General features: G+C 38.3%; 1 protein-coding gene across 1 annotated transcript; it reads left to right on the top strand.

Annotated features, from left to right (window-relative positions):
• Positions 1–8,399: 8,399 nt before the first annotated feature.
• f11r.1 (F11 receptor, tandem duplicate 1) lies at positions 8,400–18,767 on the top strand. The gene is made up of 10 exons (XM_035952812.2): positions 8,400–8,643; positions 12,122–12,178; positions 13,578–13,694; positions 14,212–14,358; positions 14,537–14,739; positions 14,826–14,928; positions 15,134–15,241; positions 17,145–17,157; positions 17,287–17,353; positions 17,543–18,767. Exons 1-10 carry the CDS (start codon positions 8,589–8,591, stop codon positions 17,576–17,578), a joined length of 906 nt encoding a protein of 301 aa, XP_035808705.2. The 5' UTR covers positions 8,400–8,588; the 3' UTR covers positions 17,579–18,767.
• The last annotated feature ends 1,571 nt before the right edge of the window (positions 18,768–20,338 follow it).

The raw sequence follows: 20,338 nt of genomic DNA, 5'->3' as shown, positions 1-20,338 counted from the left end.
TGTCTCTATGTGTATCACTGTGATAGAGTGGAGACCTGTCCAGGGTGTCCCCTGTCTTCGCCCTACGTCAGCAGAGATAGGCTCCAGAAGAAGAAAGGTCTGAAATTTCTTTAATGAGAGGATGTAAACATTTCCAATTTTCCCACAAATTCCTTACTTAAGTTAAAATATTGAAGCCTCATCAGCAAAATGTTGTCCTATGCATAGTACTAAAATGTCATAAAAATCTTAATTTATACAATCTACTCACATATTACATGTTATTTATCCAAGAATAGACTACAACACTCGCAGTTGGCTTTTCCTTCATAATGTCTACTTTTATTTTTAACACTTTAAAAAGTGAAAACCTAGTTTTTCACCTTGTCACCATGATCATATGATGTTTTTTAGATACTGGAAAACACATCCTGAGCAGAATAAGCAGTAAACACTGTACTGGATCATTTCAAACTGAAACTGCAGCAAACTGATGATGAAAACACAGATTCAGATCCATATGTCCACCCATCCATCATCTTTACACCGCTAAATCCTCACTAGGGTCACGGGGAGATGGAGTCTATCCCAGCTGGCTTAGGCTGAAGGCAGGAAACCCTGGACAGGTCGCCAGTCTATCACAGGGCTACATACAGAAACAATCAAGGGCACTCATATTCACACCTATGGACAGTTTTAGAGTTACCAATTAACCTCAGCATGTTTTTGGACTGTGGACACATGCACAGAGAGAACATGCAAACCCCATGCAGAAAGATCCCGGGAAGACCAGGACACAAACCAGGTATCTTCTAGCTGCAAGGTGACAGTGCTAACCACCAAGCTACTGTGCGGCTCTGATCCATATGTAACAAACATAAAAAGCCAATCCTGTCAGCTTGCATTGTGGGACTTTCTGTATCAGTATTCTTCAGAATTGAACATGTGCGGCTGAATTACTCCAATATTACAACTTTCCATTGTGTAGCACAGAGCAGTTTTACAGTGTTTGAACAGAGTCAGGGGTGAGCTGGTGTGCTCCAGCTGCAGCATGTGTGGAGGGATGGGTGGAGAGAGAGGTGGGAATTTCATAGAGCTCTATATTCTTGAAGAATGAGAGGCAGGAGGGGATTACTTACATGGAAAACTTTCTAATAAGTAACTTTGATGCACAGAGATGAGTTTTGGGGGTTTAATTAATGACCAATGAGGGACTTCACTGCAACAATGTGGTCCTGCTGTATTTAATTACATTATGTTATTGGATATTTGTGCAACATAAACATTAATGTCCTGCCTTTCAAATGCTTTTCTGACTACGCAGAGTGCCATAATGAAATCACATGCTCTTGCAGGCAATTAATAAGGTAATAAAATAAGATTTTACAAATGAAATTAGTTACATTATCTATTATAATAATGCAAACAATCGTCCATTCTGAGTGTGTTAGTGCTGCTTTTGATTAGTGATGTTAGTTAATGGGTTCCTCCCTGAATTATACAGCGTGTGGACCATCAGGCCCTTCATTAACTTTGCAGACAGAAAACGCTGCAGTCAGCAGCTGCAGAACGCTGTCATTTCTTTCAAAATAAAAGCACAATTACCAAATTAAGTGCAGAAAATGAATGAATCTTCATCAAAAAGAAAACATTCCAGCTTTTAAAAAAATGCACAACATGCCTGTTTCTTTAAATTGTAGCTTCTAAATATGACTAATATTTTGCATTAAAAGTAACAGATGTGTGCAATCTATGCAGACTTTATATGTCAGGCACTCCCTCATTTGCATGCATTGCAGGTTTTCGCCAGTCTTGGCCTGACTGACTAACATCAGATACGCATCTGTCTGGCCAAGTCTGGGCCAGAAAAACTGCCTCTGAGCGGGCGTCCCAGTTACTGCATCGTACAGGAGGATGAAATCACCCTAAAACATGTCAGATCAGGCACAGTAATGTTAACAGTTTCACCAAGTGGAAGATAGAAACCAGAAAAAGAAGACACAAACATCGATTAATTGCTTTTGTAAAATGAAATCATTTTTTTCCTGAATCAATACTAGATGCAATGTGATAGCCATGTATGATAGTAGTAGGATAGTAGCAAAATACTCGCAATATAGTGCACATGAATGGAGAAGAAAAGGCGATGGCTCGTGTTTCATCTGCAGTGTATCAGCAGCAGCCTCCAGTGGAGGAGCAGCAGGGATCACAGCTACAGAATCTCTAATGAATGCTTTTGGCAGGGATCACTGCAACCTCCCCTCTCTGCTTTTCATATTCGGAAAGAACCAGACACAATCGTGAGAATACGTGATGTTAATATGCTAAATAAAACACAGTGTAGTCTGGCTGATATGTGCTGCTATCATTGCATGCTGTTGTTTGTGTCTTTCAGGGACCTCTGCAACACTCCTGTCAGTGTCCTGGGAGACTGCTTCAGCATGGCAGTTGTTCAGCAGCTGTGAAGGAAGGACCTTGACAAAATGGATGAGCAGTGTGAAGAGGATACAGAGGAGATGGAGGAGACTGTGGCTGTGGCTCAGTGGATTTGACAAGATGCAATCCCAGCTGTTCCTCGTGGTTTCATCTGCATAAGACAATGTTGCATAATTTTACATAGCCACAGCACTCAATGCTTAGATAAACCCTCTGCCATATTATATATATTTATTCAACTCTACAGTGATATTGCTGTTAAGAGACAGATAATAAACTAATTAGAAGTGTGCCTGGGCTAATCTCTCAGGCTTAGAATTGGATTAGACTGATCATTTTTCCAGGCTTTTCACTGAAACTCCTCAGTTTTCAAATTACTACTTTACAAACCTCCATTTATATATTTGACAAAATGGGATATAGAAAAAGTAGAAATCATGCTGCTTTTTCTGTATCTCTTCACTTGATGTTAATTTAAGGGGTTGATATGTTCTAATTGTGCATTATCAGATAATGCTGAGGCATTCTTTTACTCATTTTTATGCAAGATAGAAGCCTAGTAGTATGAATGGCAATAATTCAACCCACTTTATCTTGCAGGAGGTGTATTCCAGCTGGCACTGGGATGCCTTGAAAAGGTTACTAGTTCATTGCAGGACCAACATAGATAACCATGCATGCTCATACTCCACAACTACAGGCAGTTTAGAATCAGCAATTAACCTCCCATGTATAAAAACCATATTCATATGAATGTATTTGTATTAAAGGTTATATTAATGATACATCTATTTGCAGAATACTTCATGTGTTTTAATTATGCGGATGCAAATGTAGTGTAATAGATCTTCAGTCTATCAGGAGGATTTAAGCATCTGCGTGTTTAATATGTATGCACTATAATCTGTGTTGGTTGGAGAAACTGCTGACACACATTGTACTTGCACTGAATGGGGAAATGTAGATCAGCTGCTGAAGTGTCTGAGCTAATCAAACCCCCATCACAACATTTTCCTTTTTTTTCCCCTTCTCAGTCAGCAATGTGAATCTTTGAGTATGGAATCGGAGGTATTGTGTACTGACATGTGATCCTCTGTCCTCTGGTAAAAGCAGTAGATAGAAATCAATACTAAAGCTTATAGAGTACTGAGAAATGTCCCCAAAGTCCACTGGAGCAGCATTTTCTCTCCCTCCTCTCCCTCTCTCTCTCTTTCTCTGTCCCCCTCCCTCTCTCCTCTGTTTCTTCTATAAGCCGACCTCTACTGTATCTACCCCTGGCATCACACTGCAGAGCACTGAGGAAGGCTCAAAATGCATCACAGAAGGTGAGACTGATTTATGTGCTATTATGTGTTGCATGTAAGCTACGGTAAAATACTGAGTCGTGTTATTCAGGGTGGCTTTCTGTCACTCTGTTATCCTGCATGAACATTTGGCTCAACACTGCACTGGAGCAAATATTTGAATGAAGGCAAGAGTGGGGCTTGCATCAAGCTAACAAAATGTTGCTTTTGTGTGTTTTCTTAACACACTGAGGGGAATAATCAGCCTTTGTTCTCCAGAGAGGTTAAGCACAGAAATGCGTCAGTGTTGGCAATTCACCAGTGAAGTTTGCAGTTCATCTTATTGCAGCGTAAACAGTGGGGCTGATCAGTTGTTGTATTGTGGTACACAGACTTTTCTGCAGAAGTGTGGTATTCGTGTCTGTGAAATCTGAGCCTTTACAGCAGAGTCAGCTTTATCTGTTTGGAACCTCAATGATGTAGATCCAAAGACGGCAAAATGAAAAGCCTCGCTGCTCATTTCTGATGTTTAATAACTGATTGATTAATCTGTATTTTTCCAGGAAACTTGGGAGGATCTTCATCTTCACCACAATGTTACTTGTTGGTAAGACAATCTACCTACAGACAAAAGAGGATTTTTTTTCTAACTTTCTGATGATGATCACACACATCTCTTTGTGCTGTACTGTCCACAGGCTTTGCGTCAGCGCAGAAGGTGATTCAGTTGGCCTACTGCTCCATAGACGAGGATCACCTCAGGATGGACTGCAAATATTCCGTCCCCCCTGAGTCACCAGAACCCTTCTGCAAGTACACGCAGCGCGACAGACTCTTGGACACCACCGACCCAGATGAGGAGCAGCACGCCCCCTTCAAGCACCGCGCCAGAGCTCGCATCTTTCCAGGCAACGTCTGCCGCCTGCTGTTTAAAAACCTGCCCAAGGGCAAGTCCAACTTCACCTGCAACATCAAAGTGCCTGACGGAGGCACGGCGACCAAAACTTCAGTGGTCGAGAAAAGTGAGCTGCTTGTCCTCGTGGTCATTTGTTTCCTCCAGCTGTGCACATCCGGTTATTGTGAAAAGAATCCATTTGGGGGTGCCAAACAAAATGCTCCTCCTTCTGAACCTGCATTATTTTTCTTATTGCAGAGCTCCTCCTCCCCTGCTCAGCATGGAGTGTCCTATTACAAAGCTGCAGTGGCCTACTGCTGACCTTGATGACACTTCCCACGCTGCTGGAAATTCACTGGCTGTGAAGAAGGCGCCAAACTGCTGCATATGTGAACACTGCAATCATGATCATCTGGCGACGGACACTGGCTCCTGAAGTTGTGTGTATGCACAAAGTGCAATAAGTTGAAGTGGATGTACGTACAGTATATGTCACAGGCCTGCATACTCTGCATTATGCACCCAATACTAAACACATACTACTGCGTAGCCTACTCTTTGTACTCTACAGTACTCTTACATATTAACAGTCGTCTAAGTAACCAGCACAAATCTGTTGGATCCAGATTAATAACAGATTTATCTAACAGGTTGATGAGTAAAAAGCATGAATGTGACTTAGTCTTAAAATAAAGAGTCTATATTCTGTACTATTTAATATCTACATCAATATCAATAACTTTAGCAACTGTATTCAGTGCACTGAAAGATATTAAGCTTTTGCCTCCAGTCTTGTTTCCAAGAGAAGAAGAGCTATCTGTGAGGATGGCAGTTAAGGGGGATTTTAAAGAAGGATGAAAGCTGCTTTTGCTATGCCATCTAACGACTGAAGTCTTTCCAGCTCAAAAGTTATGCAACGTTGCACTCTGCAATGTGAATTATTGCTGAGTTTCATCAATCTTTAACGTAAGCAATCTATTTTGCCTTAATGAAATCTGTCTCCTGTGTCTCTTCTTGACTGCCAAATAACGAGGGCAGATGGAGGCGACCTTGTACCACATAGGTCCACTAATGGAACGGTGTGTTGTGCTTGTCAATAAGAATTGGATGAAGGCAACAAAGATAGCAGACAGGGTTTTAATCTAAACTTTGACTGACCACTAATGCATGCACGAGCAATAAAGTCTCTCTCCTATTCTATTCTACTCTGAGGTGACGATGTATAAGGTCCCTCGACTGTCGTTAGAACGAAAACCAAAACACAAACTCTTTTTTTATTTTGCCTTTCACTTGTGCCTGAGACACCCATGTTTGGCTGAGGCTTGTTGAGTATGCCTTCTGAAGCTGTAGTTTTAGTCAGAGCCACAGTGATGTTTCTATTTATAAATTTACATTGACTATGCTTTTTATGATGCAATGTTTTCTCTGATAATGTAAAGGATTTTTACTTATGTGTATAGTTGAGTAGGTGGTGTGTAGCAAAAGCACAATCATGTAAATGCACTGAAAAGCACTGCTGTACTATGTACTGTATAATGAAAATAAAATAAACTGAAACTACACAAATAATAGGGAAAGTTTGTCATTACACTGAACTACCATCCAGTTATACATGTTTAAGGGTGAATTATGATACATACATATATACATATACATATACATATACATGCATATCGGGAGTTACTTTAATATTGAAGGAGCTGTTGATGTCCTGTAGAGGGTAGCAATGTGTTAAATCAGGCTCCACTAGAAAGGGTCAAAAAGAAATAGGACATATGGCATTGGTGCTTATAATCACAAAAAATGCAAATATTTCAGCTGCAAGCTTAAAAAATATCCTTTAACTGCAGAAGCCAACTAAAACATGCCTTTGTGATCAATTCACTTTAGTAGCTTGGCTTTAGTGGCTGCATATGTTTAATTAAGCACTTTACTGAAGGACAAATTTGAGGTACTTTTTCATCTTCCTCTACTTCTACTTCACTGAGTAACATCTCAGCTACTACTTTAGCTACTAATTACTTTACACATTATGAGTTTTGCACATAAATCATATGAAGACTTTTAAAATAAAAAAGTACCCATCTGTTTGTACAAGCAGAGCTGAAACAGTTAGTTGATTAATCAATCAGCTGATTGACAGGCAATTAATTGGCACCTATTTTGAAGATTATTGAAGTATTTTTTATAAAGACACATTCTGTAGTTCCAGCTTGACAAATGTGAAGGTTTACTACTTTTCCTTTTAGTTACAGTAATAACTGAAACATATTTCTAATAGTTTTGAGTTTCTGATTATTAGTTGGTCAGCACCAGCTGTGTAACTTTGGGCTCTGGGCAATTGTAAGGGCCTTGCTCACTATTTTCACTTTTTTTTTGGAGACCAATGGGCCAAAGAATCAGCTGATTAATCCTTTGTGAAAATAATCAAACCTATACAAAATGTTCAAAATAAGCTCCACATTGCTGACTGTATTAAAAAATGGACAAACCCTACATGGCATCACATACAGATTTCCTGAACAGCAGTTAAAAGCTCAGTGTGGCGTCACCATTTTCACAGTGTCTGACTCATCCTGAGTCTCGGTTAATCTAAGATCTAGTATGAGTGGAGCCATGGAATTGTCCGTAGGCCTTGGTTTGTCCTGTGAATGTACCCAGTTGTCTAACTCAAAGTAGCCATGCCTTTAATGATGCAGAAATGTAAGCCCTAATACAATTTATACAAGGAAGTTATATAAAAATGTACACCCTGTACAGTTGCCATTAACTAAACTATAGAGACCAAAACCATCTTTTTGCAACATGCTCTAAACATGTTAATTTCTACTGTAGAGTCAGACATTTAACATGAGGGTCTATGGGGATGGACTCGCTTTTGGAGTCCACCCCAAGAGGACAATTCAAAAATTTCAGCTTTCCTTTTAAATATCCATAGTTTATTATTTAAAAGAAACTAAGAAAAAAGTTTAAAGCTTATTAGAAGTGACTGAGCAGAGGAGATAATAATATAAGTTATTGTATTTTATATTGTATAATTTCATATCTTAATTTAAGTTTAAAATATCTTTGATACCTATAGATACAGTCAATAAATAATGTGAGTGTGTGTCAGAACGTGAAAATCAAAGTAAAAGTGTTGTGAATGTGAGGATGCTGATGTACTTGTCTTTAAGGCAGGGAGGGCATTTTTTTAAAATAAATTTTTAATCAAAAAAATAAGTTTTTCTGAGGTCTTGACATTCAGCATTTCAGTTCTGATAGATCAGGTGGAAACTGAGAGGACGGGATGAAACAAATACCTTATTTACCGATATAAGATCAAAACGGTCCCGCACGGTGGAAACCTTACTTTTTCTTTCGGGCTCCATAATGGCTTGAGCGAAGAACTGCGCTTCAAAAGATCTGTGATACTTTTGGCAGAGATGCATCCCGTTGACTGACGCGTTTTCTTATAAACGGTTTGGCGCCGCAGTGACAGGAAACGGCAGCTGTATCGGTCGCGTGACTTTCTCAAAGCGATGCGCGCACCGACACGGGATTTCGCTCTATGAGCCCGACACATGCGCCGGTGTATCGGTGTTGCCGGACCCATCACTAGTGCTTTTTCTCATCAGTTCTGACCCAGAAAATACCAGAATATAAAAATCGGCGTCAGGCAAACATCTGATGTTAGGAAGAAGACAAATATCGCGTGGTTACCTTTACCTGTCTGTTTATACAGTGCTTCCTATAAGTGTGTTCCAGTCAGACCAGTTCTTCCAGTGCCTCCACCTGATAGGAACCGGTGGGAGGGAAGTCCACGAGTGTGACGTCACCGGGGCGGACACTCAGGTGAGAGCAGACGGTCGCTGCAGGTAGAAACGTCGAAACTAGTGGACTTTGGCTGTTTATTCGACACAAGGGAGATTTTTTTTGTCCCTTTTCCGCTGTTTTACAGGAGTATTATCACAGAGAAACACCGTCTGGTAACAAAGGTGGAGCAGAAAACCGACATGTTTACCAGCAGCAGCTTCGTTTCGGTGCTGTTGTTCTCCTACGCAGCAACAGGTGAGTAGTGGTGGCATTGTTCCAAAAAAATATCTAGTCGACGATTAAACTGTGTATTTTTGACCAGCTTGACACAACAATAATGATAATAGTAGACATTTCGACCCTGAATGTTAACTAAAACCGAACAGTTACACTTATCATCCCTGAACTAGTTACAGGCCTGACCCTGAAGTTTGGCCTGCTCAGTGTCTAATGTTTTTGTCAGTTTAGGAGGTTAAAAGTTCATATTAGTGTCAATGAAAAAAGATTCTTTCACTTGTAAAATTCAAATCGCAGGATTCTAGCTATTATACGTGTATATTTATAGTTAGATACAACACCCTGAGCATTGAGAACAGCAGCAGCTACCTGCTGTAGGCCTGTATGTGCAGCTCACAGGTATCAGCTCTTCCTGTTTTACAAACAGGTATTGTTCCTTTATCTACCAATAAAGCATAATGTATTACTTTTGCTATAATATTGTAACATAAAAAACTAGTAAAGCAGTTCATTGAGGTCATAATTGTCTTTTTTGAGCACCAGAATAGTTGCAAATACTTCAGTTGATTTCATGTGTATGTGTACAGAACAGTAAAGCTGCAATTAACAGTTATTATCATTGTCGATTGATAATTGTTATTACTTGCTTGATTCTTCGATTAGTTCTTGTTTTGAAAAAAATGGTCTAAAATGTTGATCAGTGATCCCCAAAGCTCCCTTAACAGCTGTCCTCAAATATCTTGTTTTGTCTATAACCTAGTGGATAATCATTACAAGATAAAGAAAACCAGAAGATATTCACATTAAGAAGCTCAGAATTTGGACCAAACTGTAGGCCAATAGTTTTAACAGCTGATCAATTATGTAATTATTGTTGAAGCTACACTTAAAATTCATAATTCTGACAAAGCTACAAGCCCTGTGATGACACTCAAAAGTTCCAAGATGAGTCTGAAAATATGTATACTGTTGTGATAAATGATTTCAATATTTTTTTGAAAACTCAGTACATGAAAGCAACACAAACACTCCCAACCAGACATGCTGTTTATATTACATATAAATGAGTTAATGATGACTAAAGTGTGATGCTAATTCATTCACAAGAATCATAACGCAGTATAATAAACAAAGTTTGTGCTTTTCAGGTTGGTTCTGATACTATTTTTTTCTGTTGCGTAACTGCAAATTAAGGGATTTACTCCTCATCAAGAAGAAATCTAGCATGGAAATCACACGGCATTGTGCCATCTGACACATACATAGTGTTTGCAGGCCACACACAGAGTAGTTGGACCGGTTGGTGGACCTCATGTTTCTGGATAAAGTAATAATTATTTCAGCTGCATTCCAGGCTGGTTACTGTTTCTCTTTACTGTAGTACCGCTGCATACCTGATGTATTATGGGACACTGAGCAGCAGCTTACTGACATGCCTCTTCAAATCTTACTACAATGAACAAGCAAATTTGCTGCTATATTTAAAGTGAGTGTCCACAGGCTCTCTAGTCTGTATTTCCAGTGATTTACCCTGGAAGTTAGTCACCATTCAAAAGCTGAAACTCACAAAGTATGCAAACAAGGAAGTCACAAAGGGCTCAGGTTTCATTTTACACTGGAGTCTTATCTCCCCACCAAACCAAAACTGATTGTACTGCCTTATCTCAGCTGAGACTACCTGTGAAAAACACCTGCAGACTTTAAGGAAGTCTGTCATTAAAGTGTCTGCAATGAAAATACCTCATGTGACTTTGAGTTATTGATGTAAGCATTATAGTAGCATGCGCATATATTTAAAGTCCTGCTTTGTTTATATTGTCATTTTGAAGTAAATAGCGTGAGGTGGACAATGAATGATCTGCACACAGTTAATAATTAACTGACTGTTGCTGTATTTCCCTGTAGTTGAAGCTGTTTTGTGTCTGTAAGGGCTCTGCAGGGAGGCAGTAGTTAAATAATGTAACTCCCAGTGCTTAATATAATAGCAGTTGTGTAATTTACAGTAAAGCTGTGCAATAGATGAGCGTAAGGAGTGATAGAAGGGCCTGTGCCTGCCTGCATTACTGATTTAAGTTGCCTGTTTCTCTGTAGTAGCACAGTTCTGCCTTAAAAGACCCAGTTTCAACCAGACTGTTGACAGTTTCACCGGAAGCTTTCTGGCTCAGCACACAGGAATGAACCACATCTTCTTTTTTCTTGTCCACGCCCTAAAAGCTTCTGAACATGCTCACAGTGTTCGGCAAAGTCAGCCTGTGAATTATTCCTGACGATGATGACCTTTTTGTATCTTTTAATTCGACATAGATTTTTTTTTTTTTTTTTTTTTTTTTTTTTTTTACAATTTAGTCTACAAATAATCCAGAAAAATTTAACAAATACCCTTGGCAATTTCTCAATAGATGCATTGGATTGTTCAGATCGATAGTTTTATCCAACTAACAGCCCAAAACCAGAATTAGTATTACAGATTTTACATACAAACAGACAAAGAAATCCAGAAAACAGTCTCATTATAGACACTGAAACTGAGGGTTTTTTCCTATGAAAATGATGTGAAACAGATTATCAGAACAGCTGCTTTTATTATTTAGGTAGGCTGGTTTCTTAGACAGCGCACTCAGATACTCAGGTTTGGAATTCCACTTTATATTGCCTCCTCCTTACTCCCATGTGTCATCTCCTGACCTAAACCTGTCTTCCATGTAAATGAGGAGTACACAAAACTCCTATTTTCAAGGCAGCTGAAGTAGAACACTGTGTTCAGATGTTGTTTCCTGTTGATAAGTTTAGAACTGATGCTAATCTGCATCTACACTCATCTCAGCCTTTATATCTGCCTTTTTCTATATTATATTTTCTATATTTTTATTTTATCTTATTTTACCTTTACTTTATACCCAACCCTAACATTCTGTGTTGTCTCATTGTTTACCCCTTTGTTAAATATCCATGCTGCTGTATCAAATGAATTTCCCTCTGGGGATTAATAAAGTCAGCCTAAATCTAATATCTGTTGCTTAATCTTGCTGTCTGTTGATAAATATTACATCAAAGAGTGCTTTCATGTTGCTTCTTATGAAGTCTTAACTTCATATTTGGGAGATCAAAAATAGACGCTGCCAGCTGTTTATAAGCCACGTACTAAATTCCTGTTTGGAATGTAGGAGTTCATGATAGACCACAGTTTTCCCACTTGTAAATCACTCATATGTCTTTAATCTTGTCTCTTTATAAATTCTGTTATTCATTTTTTCATAGTTGATTTTGCAGAATATGAGTGTACTCATAAGTCTACTTTGGATGAGTTCTGCTGCTGTAGAGAAAACTATGCAGTCACTGACTTAACAGTCATATCTATACTGGCCAAAAGCATTGTTGTGCTTAAACACAGTGAAAATTTAGACTTGGAACCTTTTTAAAATTATGAAGATGCATGTCTGTCACTTAAGTTGCCTTAAGTCTAATTACTTTTTTATTTGAATCTTTGTTTGTCTAGGTGTCAGCGGCTTTACAGTCACTACACAAACAGATGTACGTGTGAAAGAGAATGAAGGTGAGTCCTACAAACATGAAAAGTCATTTAAATGTTTAAGGAGAGTCAGATGACTTTTACAAGAGCACCACAATGTCTCTCTTTTTTCTTTATTTACAGAATAAAGGCAGAATAATATTTACACTGACTATACACTCCTCGGTGACAATAATGTGAAATCTTTTAATTACTACAAAATCAGATTTAAAAAAAATTCTGGTTGGTCAAAGCTACCAGTTGAACTAATTGTATGTGGTTAAAGGGGGCAGATAAACTGTTAAAATCCATCTGAATGAAAACAGCAAGAGAAATGGTTCTTCCAAAAAGTGTTTTCCAGAAAAACAGTAGTTATTGGAACTAATTCCAGTTTTATGAGTACGTGTGTTGCTCTGTAACAGTTTCGCTATTGTTTGCGTGGAGTGACCAGACTTTAATCGATGGTTTCTGTGGTCACCTCTGGGCTCCACCTCTGTGTCATATCAGTTGTATGATCTCACTGCCCCTTAAAATCACACAAAGTTTTCAAGAAGAAATGAAAAAACAAGATAAAGTTTTCCTTCACTCAGTTATACACCGATCAGGCACAACATTATGACCACCTGCCTAATATTGTGTTGGTTCCCTTTATGCTGCTAAAACAGTTTTTGCAGTGTGTCAGGGTGCTTTGTCCTGCTGAGGGTGACAACTGGCATGAAGGACTGCTGTTGCCATGGGGGTGTGTGGGTGGTTTGGGGGTTGGGGGTTGTTGTCCTGCAATGTTTAGGTGGGTGGTGCATGTCAAACATCCACATGAATGCCAGGACTCAAGGTTTCCCAGCAGAACATTGCATTATAACAAGATATTCAATGTTATTCACTTCACCTGTCAGTGGTCATAATGCTGTGGCTGATCAGTGTATATATTCTGCTAAATAGGAGATGATTGTTGTGTAGTTGTCCTACTCATTTTCTTTAATTCAGTTTGATGACTTTTGTTTAAAACTGATGTTTACAGGCATCTTAAGACTTGCAGTGAAAGAGACTTGTCTAGATGTGTGCTACAGGAAAGAGAAATTTGAACTCGCTGCATGTCGTCTTAACCATCAAAAACCTCCATTTAACATCCATGAAATATACTGTAGCCGAAATGTATCTATTACAGTGGTGCATGTTATTGCACCTCTGCGTCTGTATGGGGTCTCTTGTTGACCTGTGACCTCTTAATGCAAATTTAATACAGCTTAGTTAATATACACAAAAAAACAAACACAGGGTAATAAAAATCAAAATTTTTTTAATTCAGGAAAGTCTACATGCAGTTGTTTTCATTAGGTTATTTGCAAACACTTACAGTTATATTTGTTAATTCCTGCTTATTTCATGCTCAGTATTAAATCTTTCATTATGTACCGATGTGAACTCTACTAATTCTGTTTTTTAGGGACTGACCTCACATGCCAATATTCAGCAGACTTCGGTTCCAATGCCAGACTTGAATGGAAATTTAAAGATACAAAAGGCTCACAGGTGTATGTGGTTTATGATGGGAAACTAACACGTAAGTAGACTGACATTTTTTTTGTTGTCTTTGTTATCGTTGCTTGTCTTTATTTAACATTTTATCCAAATTTTAATGAAAGTTTAGAAAGTTGGGTTAGCCCACACAGTATGTGTCCAATTCCCAAACAAACTTGTTCTAAGTTCCACTAGTCTGAATTTCAAAACACTCCTACATAACTCAGCTGGTTTCCAGCCTTCATACCATTTTCATACAATTTCTTACAAAATGATTGACTCATATTGTGTGAAATAAAATATATTTTTAAAATGTATTTTGCAGAGTTTTTGTTGATAAATACCTATTGACGACAAGCAAAAAAATATGATGGCTGCCACAAATTCAAATTGTCAACTAGTCAGTGGGGAATGGGTGAATGCACGTCATTGTGTGTTTCATTATGCAGATTCAGAATGAAACATTTTCTGTTCCTAAAGAACACATTCAGAGGTCTGTATAGATTTGGCTTTCACTCAGTGCTTTGTGGCAATCATGCAATGCTGCAACTCTTCCACAGAGCCGTACGCCAGCCGCGTGACACTGTTCAGCGGCAGTAATCTGAGATTTTCCAAGGTGACTCGTAAGGACAATGGAGAGTACAGCTGTGAGGTGTCTAATGCCAATAATCAGTTTGGGGAAAGCACAGTGAGGCTGACTGTTCTGGGTAAGAATCTTCTGCGAGCAACTTTCTGATGACACATTTATAATCCACCAAGATTCATCCACCAACCATCAAATAACTACTAATTAAATGTACAAGTTGCTGCCTTATGTTAATGTATTGTAATGGAGGCTTTGTGTTCTTGTAAAGAAGTGATCCAGATTTACATTTTGTCCTGCAGTGCCTCCATCGCCGCCCTTGTGTCGGATCCCCACAACAATTACGACAGGCAAGACGGCCGTCCTGTCCTGCTACGATGCCGACGGTTCGCCTCCTCCCACATACCAGTGGTACAAAGATGGCACCCTTCTGCCCACTGATCCCACCTCACTTGCTGCCTTCAGAAATTTCACCTACAAAATGAATGCAGCAAGTGGCAAACTGGTCAGCAGCAACTCATTACTCTGCATCATTTATACTGGTCATTTTGTAATGCACCTAAAATTCAAGTATTTTCTGTCGGGGTACAGGAGTTTCCTCGTGCATCCAAGATGGACTCGGGTCAGTACTTCTGTGAGGCTGTCAACAACGCTGGTCCTGCTCAACGCTGCAAAGCTGTGAAAATGGAAGTTCGTAAGTGCTGTTCATGTTCATTTCAGGCAGAACTTTTTAAAAATCTGACAGAATGAAATGAAGTAAAAGTCAGTGAAGTGCTAAACTGAAATGGTCGCATCAAATGAGTTCATCTGAGTATATGGATATGTACTAGTTTACCTCAGCATGATATTTGTGTATAATGCAGCTAATTAACCTCAAAATGCATTTTTTTTTTCTCAAGGTGACCTGAACACTGGAGGAATTGTTGCTGGCGTAATAGTGGCTCTGCTGCTTGTGGCCCTACTGGTATTTGGCATTTGGTATGCCAACAAGAAAGGATATCTGCCCAGTGAGTTTTCTGCTTTATACCTGAATCCTAGCATTTATCCTCCTGTCCTCATCAATATTCTGATATTGATCTGTGAATAGTGAGCTTTAAGTTCATCATAATCAAGCTGGAAAAAGAAATCTACATCTTATGCTGCACAAAGTCCAGACCCAGGCAGTGGTAAAGGAAGAAGAGATAGCTGGTGATGGTGCTGCCAGGTCGAGTGGAAAGGAAAGGAATTGTCATTGATGCATTAAACCCATGAGAACTTAAGAAGGGCAGACTGTTGCATATTTTGTAATTAGGGGTTTACTGATGAAAGGATGGGTTGCACAGTGGTTAGCACTGTCTCCTTACAGCTAGAAGATCCTCAGTTCATGTCCCAGCGTGGGATCTTTCTGCATGGAGTTTGCATGTTCTCCCTGTGCATGCATAGGTTTTCTCCAGGTACTCCAGCTTCCTCCTACAGTTCAAAAACATGCTGAAGTAAATGGATAATTCTAAATTGCCTGTAGGTGTGAATGTGAGTGTGATTTATTTTCTTTATGTGTAGCCCTGTGATAGACTAGTGACCTGCCCAGGATCCTAATGAGGATTAAGAGGTGTATAGATAATGGATGATTAAAGGATCCAATATTCTGCATTTTTCTGATTATCCCCTTTTTTAAAAAAAAAAAAAAGCAATTTCTGATAAAAATAAATGAGTTCAAAATGTGCTGCTTTGGCTCAGATGCTGTTCTCTATCAGTAGTCAGCACTCTGTGGTCTTGAGCAATGTCCCCCTCTCCCTTACTGGCTACATGTCAGAAGTAATAGCCTTTTAGTGCCAAAGGCTACTTTACCACAATCAGGCACAGAGGAAAGCATCTGCAGACTGGAACAGTTCCAGTGAGCGAGCAGAGTTGTGTGTCAAAGGCAAATGTTTCCAAATTTTTAACAAACATCACAATATTCTGCACCTGGAGTTTTCAAGCTTATCAGTCAAAGGGTCGCATCTGATTTTTATTCAAGGTGAGAGGTCCGGAACGATTAGGAACAACTAAACAACCTTTATTTAACTCGCTTAACTTTTGAGAAACTTGCATTCAAGTTTAAGACAGTCAAGATGCTTAAAATACATTCGAGCCTAGTGGGAGAAATTGCCTGTTAGCCTGCAATCAGTTGCAGCAGTGTGAGCCCTGACCTTGTGATTACACCACAAACATCACATCACTTGTGATTGGGACGGCATGAAACTGAGGCAGACGTGGCTCAGACTGTGATACCCAATTTATTTATGACTCTACATCGAACTTAGTTATAGAAATGATTTACTACAAGAATGAGATGCATTCTGTATATGCGATTTAGAAGCTGATAGTAAATTGTTTGGTGTAACGGCTCGTATCAACTTCATTACAGCGTCAAGGATGGGGGGATAAAAAAAATTTAAGCCACATTCATTAAGCAACAGGATGGCACTGAAAAATATCTAACTACACTGTATATTCAGTGTACTGACCAATACAGAATTTATTTCAAAATGGGAAACATTATACTTCGTGATGTATTTATAGCAAGAGGTTTGGGGTCGGTTCAGATCCGGACAGAGATCCGGACTTTCAGAAGTGCTGCTCTTGTCTTGTGATCTGTTTAAATGAGTATCCAAGTTACACTAAGGCATAATGGTTATATCTTTGAGTAACATTGATGTCTGTGCACCAGGAAATTAATTGTGCTACCATCTGCTAACAGGCTAGCTAGTCAACAGGTTGTGTTATTGTAAATTTTGACACCAAGATATAGATTTTTGCTGCAACGGAATATTTGACTCCTTGATTACAAATAATCAGTATCCTGAAAAAATGTTATCAATCAACCCCTATTCTTAACTCGTACCAAGTATTTATCCTGCTGACTTTGTTTTTTTTTTCTTGCCATTGCAGAGAAGAGTGAAAGGTGAGAGGATTTTCTTTCATATACTGTCTAGTTTAATTTCATTCCGTTTCCTTTTTAAAGTACGTGTACATATATAAACTAGTCTTAAATCTCTGTGAGTCTCAACATGTTTTTTAATTCTCCCTGCAGCAAACCAAGGCCTAACGTGGTCTACCAGCCTCCATCATCATATGGTGGTGGTGATGAGGAGGAGGATGTAAGTATGATGCTGCCCCTGTTTTAAATCTACACATTGTTTTTATTCCAAGAGATGCTGCACATGTTACAGTCAGATATGTTTGGTTTGTTAAGGACTGAACATAACTGACTGTTTTCTCTTTGTTGAAAGAGATGAAGCTGAAAAATCACTCTTCTGATTATGGTGTTTGATGTGTTTGTTTCTTAGGGGGATTTCAAACAGAAGTCATCGTTTGTGGTATAGTCTGCCGGCAGCAGTCGCTACAGACAACATTTTGGTTTCTCTGTGTGTGATTTTTCTTGAAGATTTTAGGTTTCAAAGTTGCAGTTTTTGTAGAATGTGATTGACCTGACCTGTCCACTGTGGCGTCGCAGACGTGTCAGCAGATGAGATTTATAGGGAATCATTTACTACGGATCGGTAATGACATCTCTTTTGTATATTGATAGTTTTTTTATTAATGGAATGATTTGTGACTAATTGACCCATTTTAGCCTCAAACATTTTTTCACTTAAGATCGAATTGAGTGTTTCTGTGTGCTTTTCATTTTAGTCTTCTAACAGAACTATAAATGGTGCATCCATGTATGAACTTATCAGAAACCCCCAGTACTGGTAAATGAAAAAAAAATCTTGACATATAAATCCATTTAGCACTGCACAAGCTTCGCGGACACAATTTTCTGTGCTTTTATTACATTTACTGACCCAACACCTTAATTTCCGCCAGTGCACCTTTCTTATCATATCTATCACAGCTCAGTGTTGAGAGAGGTGTTTCATTTTTGCCTTTTTTACACAAAACTCTAGATCTCTTGTACAAGATTCTTTTTCTATTAGAGTTTTTTTTTTAGTTTTTCTTTCTGTAAATAACAGATGTGTTTTTATATTTGTGATTTAGATCAGCTCATCAGTGAAGAGTAGTGGTCCCTGAGCCTCCTAACATTAACTAGAAAGTTTACTTTATTTGTAGCATTTGTGTTTTAGGTGCTTTAGCGTATCTGGTATTATTGCATCCACAGTTTATCTGCTACTTTTGTCTGAGACATAAACCTGTTGAGACAAACACGTCAGCTGTGATACAATACACGTAAATGAATTGGAAAGTTTTTAAATGATTGCTTTTTTGTTTGAGGCACTGTGTGTAGCCTTATTATGATAATTAACTAAAGTGTTCTGACATGAAAGTCCCTTGCCTACCTCTGGACGCTAAAATAACATTAATTTTGTTTCATTTGTTATCCTCGACATCCACAAATACTCAGGTCATGTACTTAGTGGATTGAGAATACATATTAACTTTGCATAAACTATCAGATTAAATATTTAAATTGGAAGGAACATGTTTTCTACATTATTTTTTTCTTTTTAGAAATTTTAAAGCTGACGATTGTAACTTTGCTGTGTAAATAAAATTTTAAAAAAGATTAAATGGGGTCTACGTTTGTGTCTGGACTGTAATATTCACCCTTGCAGTATTACAAATAAGCTACATTATAGTTTATAGTTATAGTTTGTTTGTACTCCTGTTTATGGGGATTTGTCAGGAAAATTCCAAAGCGTGTTTTTTTTTTTTTTTTTTTTTTTTTTTTTTTTAACAAAGGTTACTGTGTGAAGGTGAGAGAATTGGATGTAAAGACTGACAGCTTGGTGTCAGTAACAAAACATGTGAAGAATCTTCAAACACACCCTCTTAATATAGTACATTTTAAAGTAATTTAATATGTTTGTAAGCACTGGTGGAAAGTATCAAAGTACATTTCTTGTACTTGTGTGCAACATTGAGGTACTTGTACTTGAGTATCTTCATTTTAGGCCACTTAATATTTCAACTCCGCAACACTTCAGTGGAAATGTACTTTCTCTTCCACTACATTTATTTTACAGTGTTGCTTGTTCAGAGAAGATGATAAAACATCCTAAAATACAACATATTGGTAAAGATAAGTGTTCTTCAACCTTCACCCTTTTCAGACTGACATAACAGATGTGTTTATTTTTTAACAGCTTCCCTCTAAGCTTCTCTCATGGTTTCATTTCCAGAAATATTCACATGAAACAATTTTTTCCCAAAAATCAAAGTTGCATCTACTTTCCCTGTATGCAAAACAGTATTTAAAGTATTTCAAACCAACTCTGACTGCAGCAGCTACAACAGTCACATGCTGCTGACACACGGATGCTTCACTATTAATAATATAATGATGCCTTTTATAAAAAAAAGGCAGTACTTTTACTTTAACTACATTTAGTTGCAAATACTCACTTTTACAGGATTTTTCATGCAGAACTTTTACTTGTAAAGAAGTATTTTTATATTGCTGTATTGTGACTTTTACTAAAGTGCAGAATATAAACCCTTTTTCTGACAATGTTTATAAGTTCTTGAACATGATTCAGTAAAGTTGAAAGCTCAGAGTGCATAAAGGTGGCAGCAATAAATAAATATCATACTTTATTTTCTTCACATGCTGAGTGTCGACATCACTTCATGTCTAAACAATGACACCTAGTGTTCTGCACAAACTCACAGAGAAATGTAAACTTTACATCCACCCTCCAACCTGCCTGAGCACATTTTTCCTATCAGCTTTGATAAGAAGCACTGGACGCATTTAATTCTAAACATATTTGTTGCAGTTTGGGGAGTTTATAACCACTGTCATGCATTTCTAACAGTCAAGATACATAAAACATACAGTTAAGTGTGTTCCCACCGGTTTAGTCTCTAACTGGGTCCTGATCCTGATTGATTTCATAACCATAAGTACTAAACATTCCATTTGCAATATTATCATACTCCCATAGCCAGACCATTACAGTGTTATTGGCTAGGTTTTTCCTTTAACAATGTCCAGCCACAGGAGAGTGCCACGTTACCAATAATTTCCATAACACCATCAGTCAACACTCCTAATGTGATGAGAGCTGTTTAAAAAGTAAAGCTAAATACGACTGTAGGAGCCCTCGATGTCGCGACAGACAAGTTTCAAAATAAAATGC

This window comes from Amphiprion ocellaris, chromosome 14 (assembly GCF_022539595.1).
Source record: "Amphiprion ocellaris isolate individual 3 ecotype Okinawa chromosome 14, ASM2253959v1, whole genome shotgun sequence".
Taxonomy (NCBI): Eukaryota; Metazoa; Chordata; class Actinopteri; family Pomacentridae; genus Amphiprion; species Amphiprion ocellaris.
This window is presented reverse-complemented; position numbering and strand designations above follow the sequence as displayed.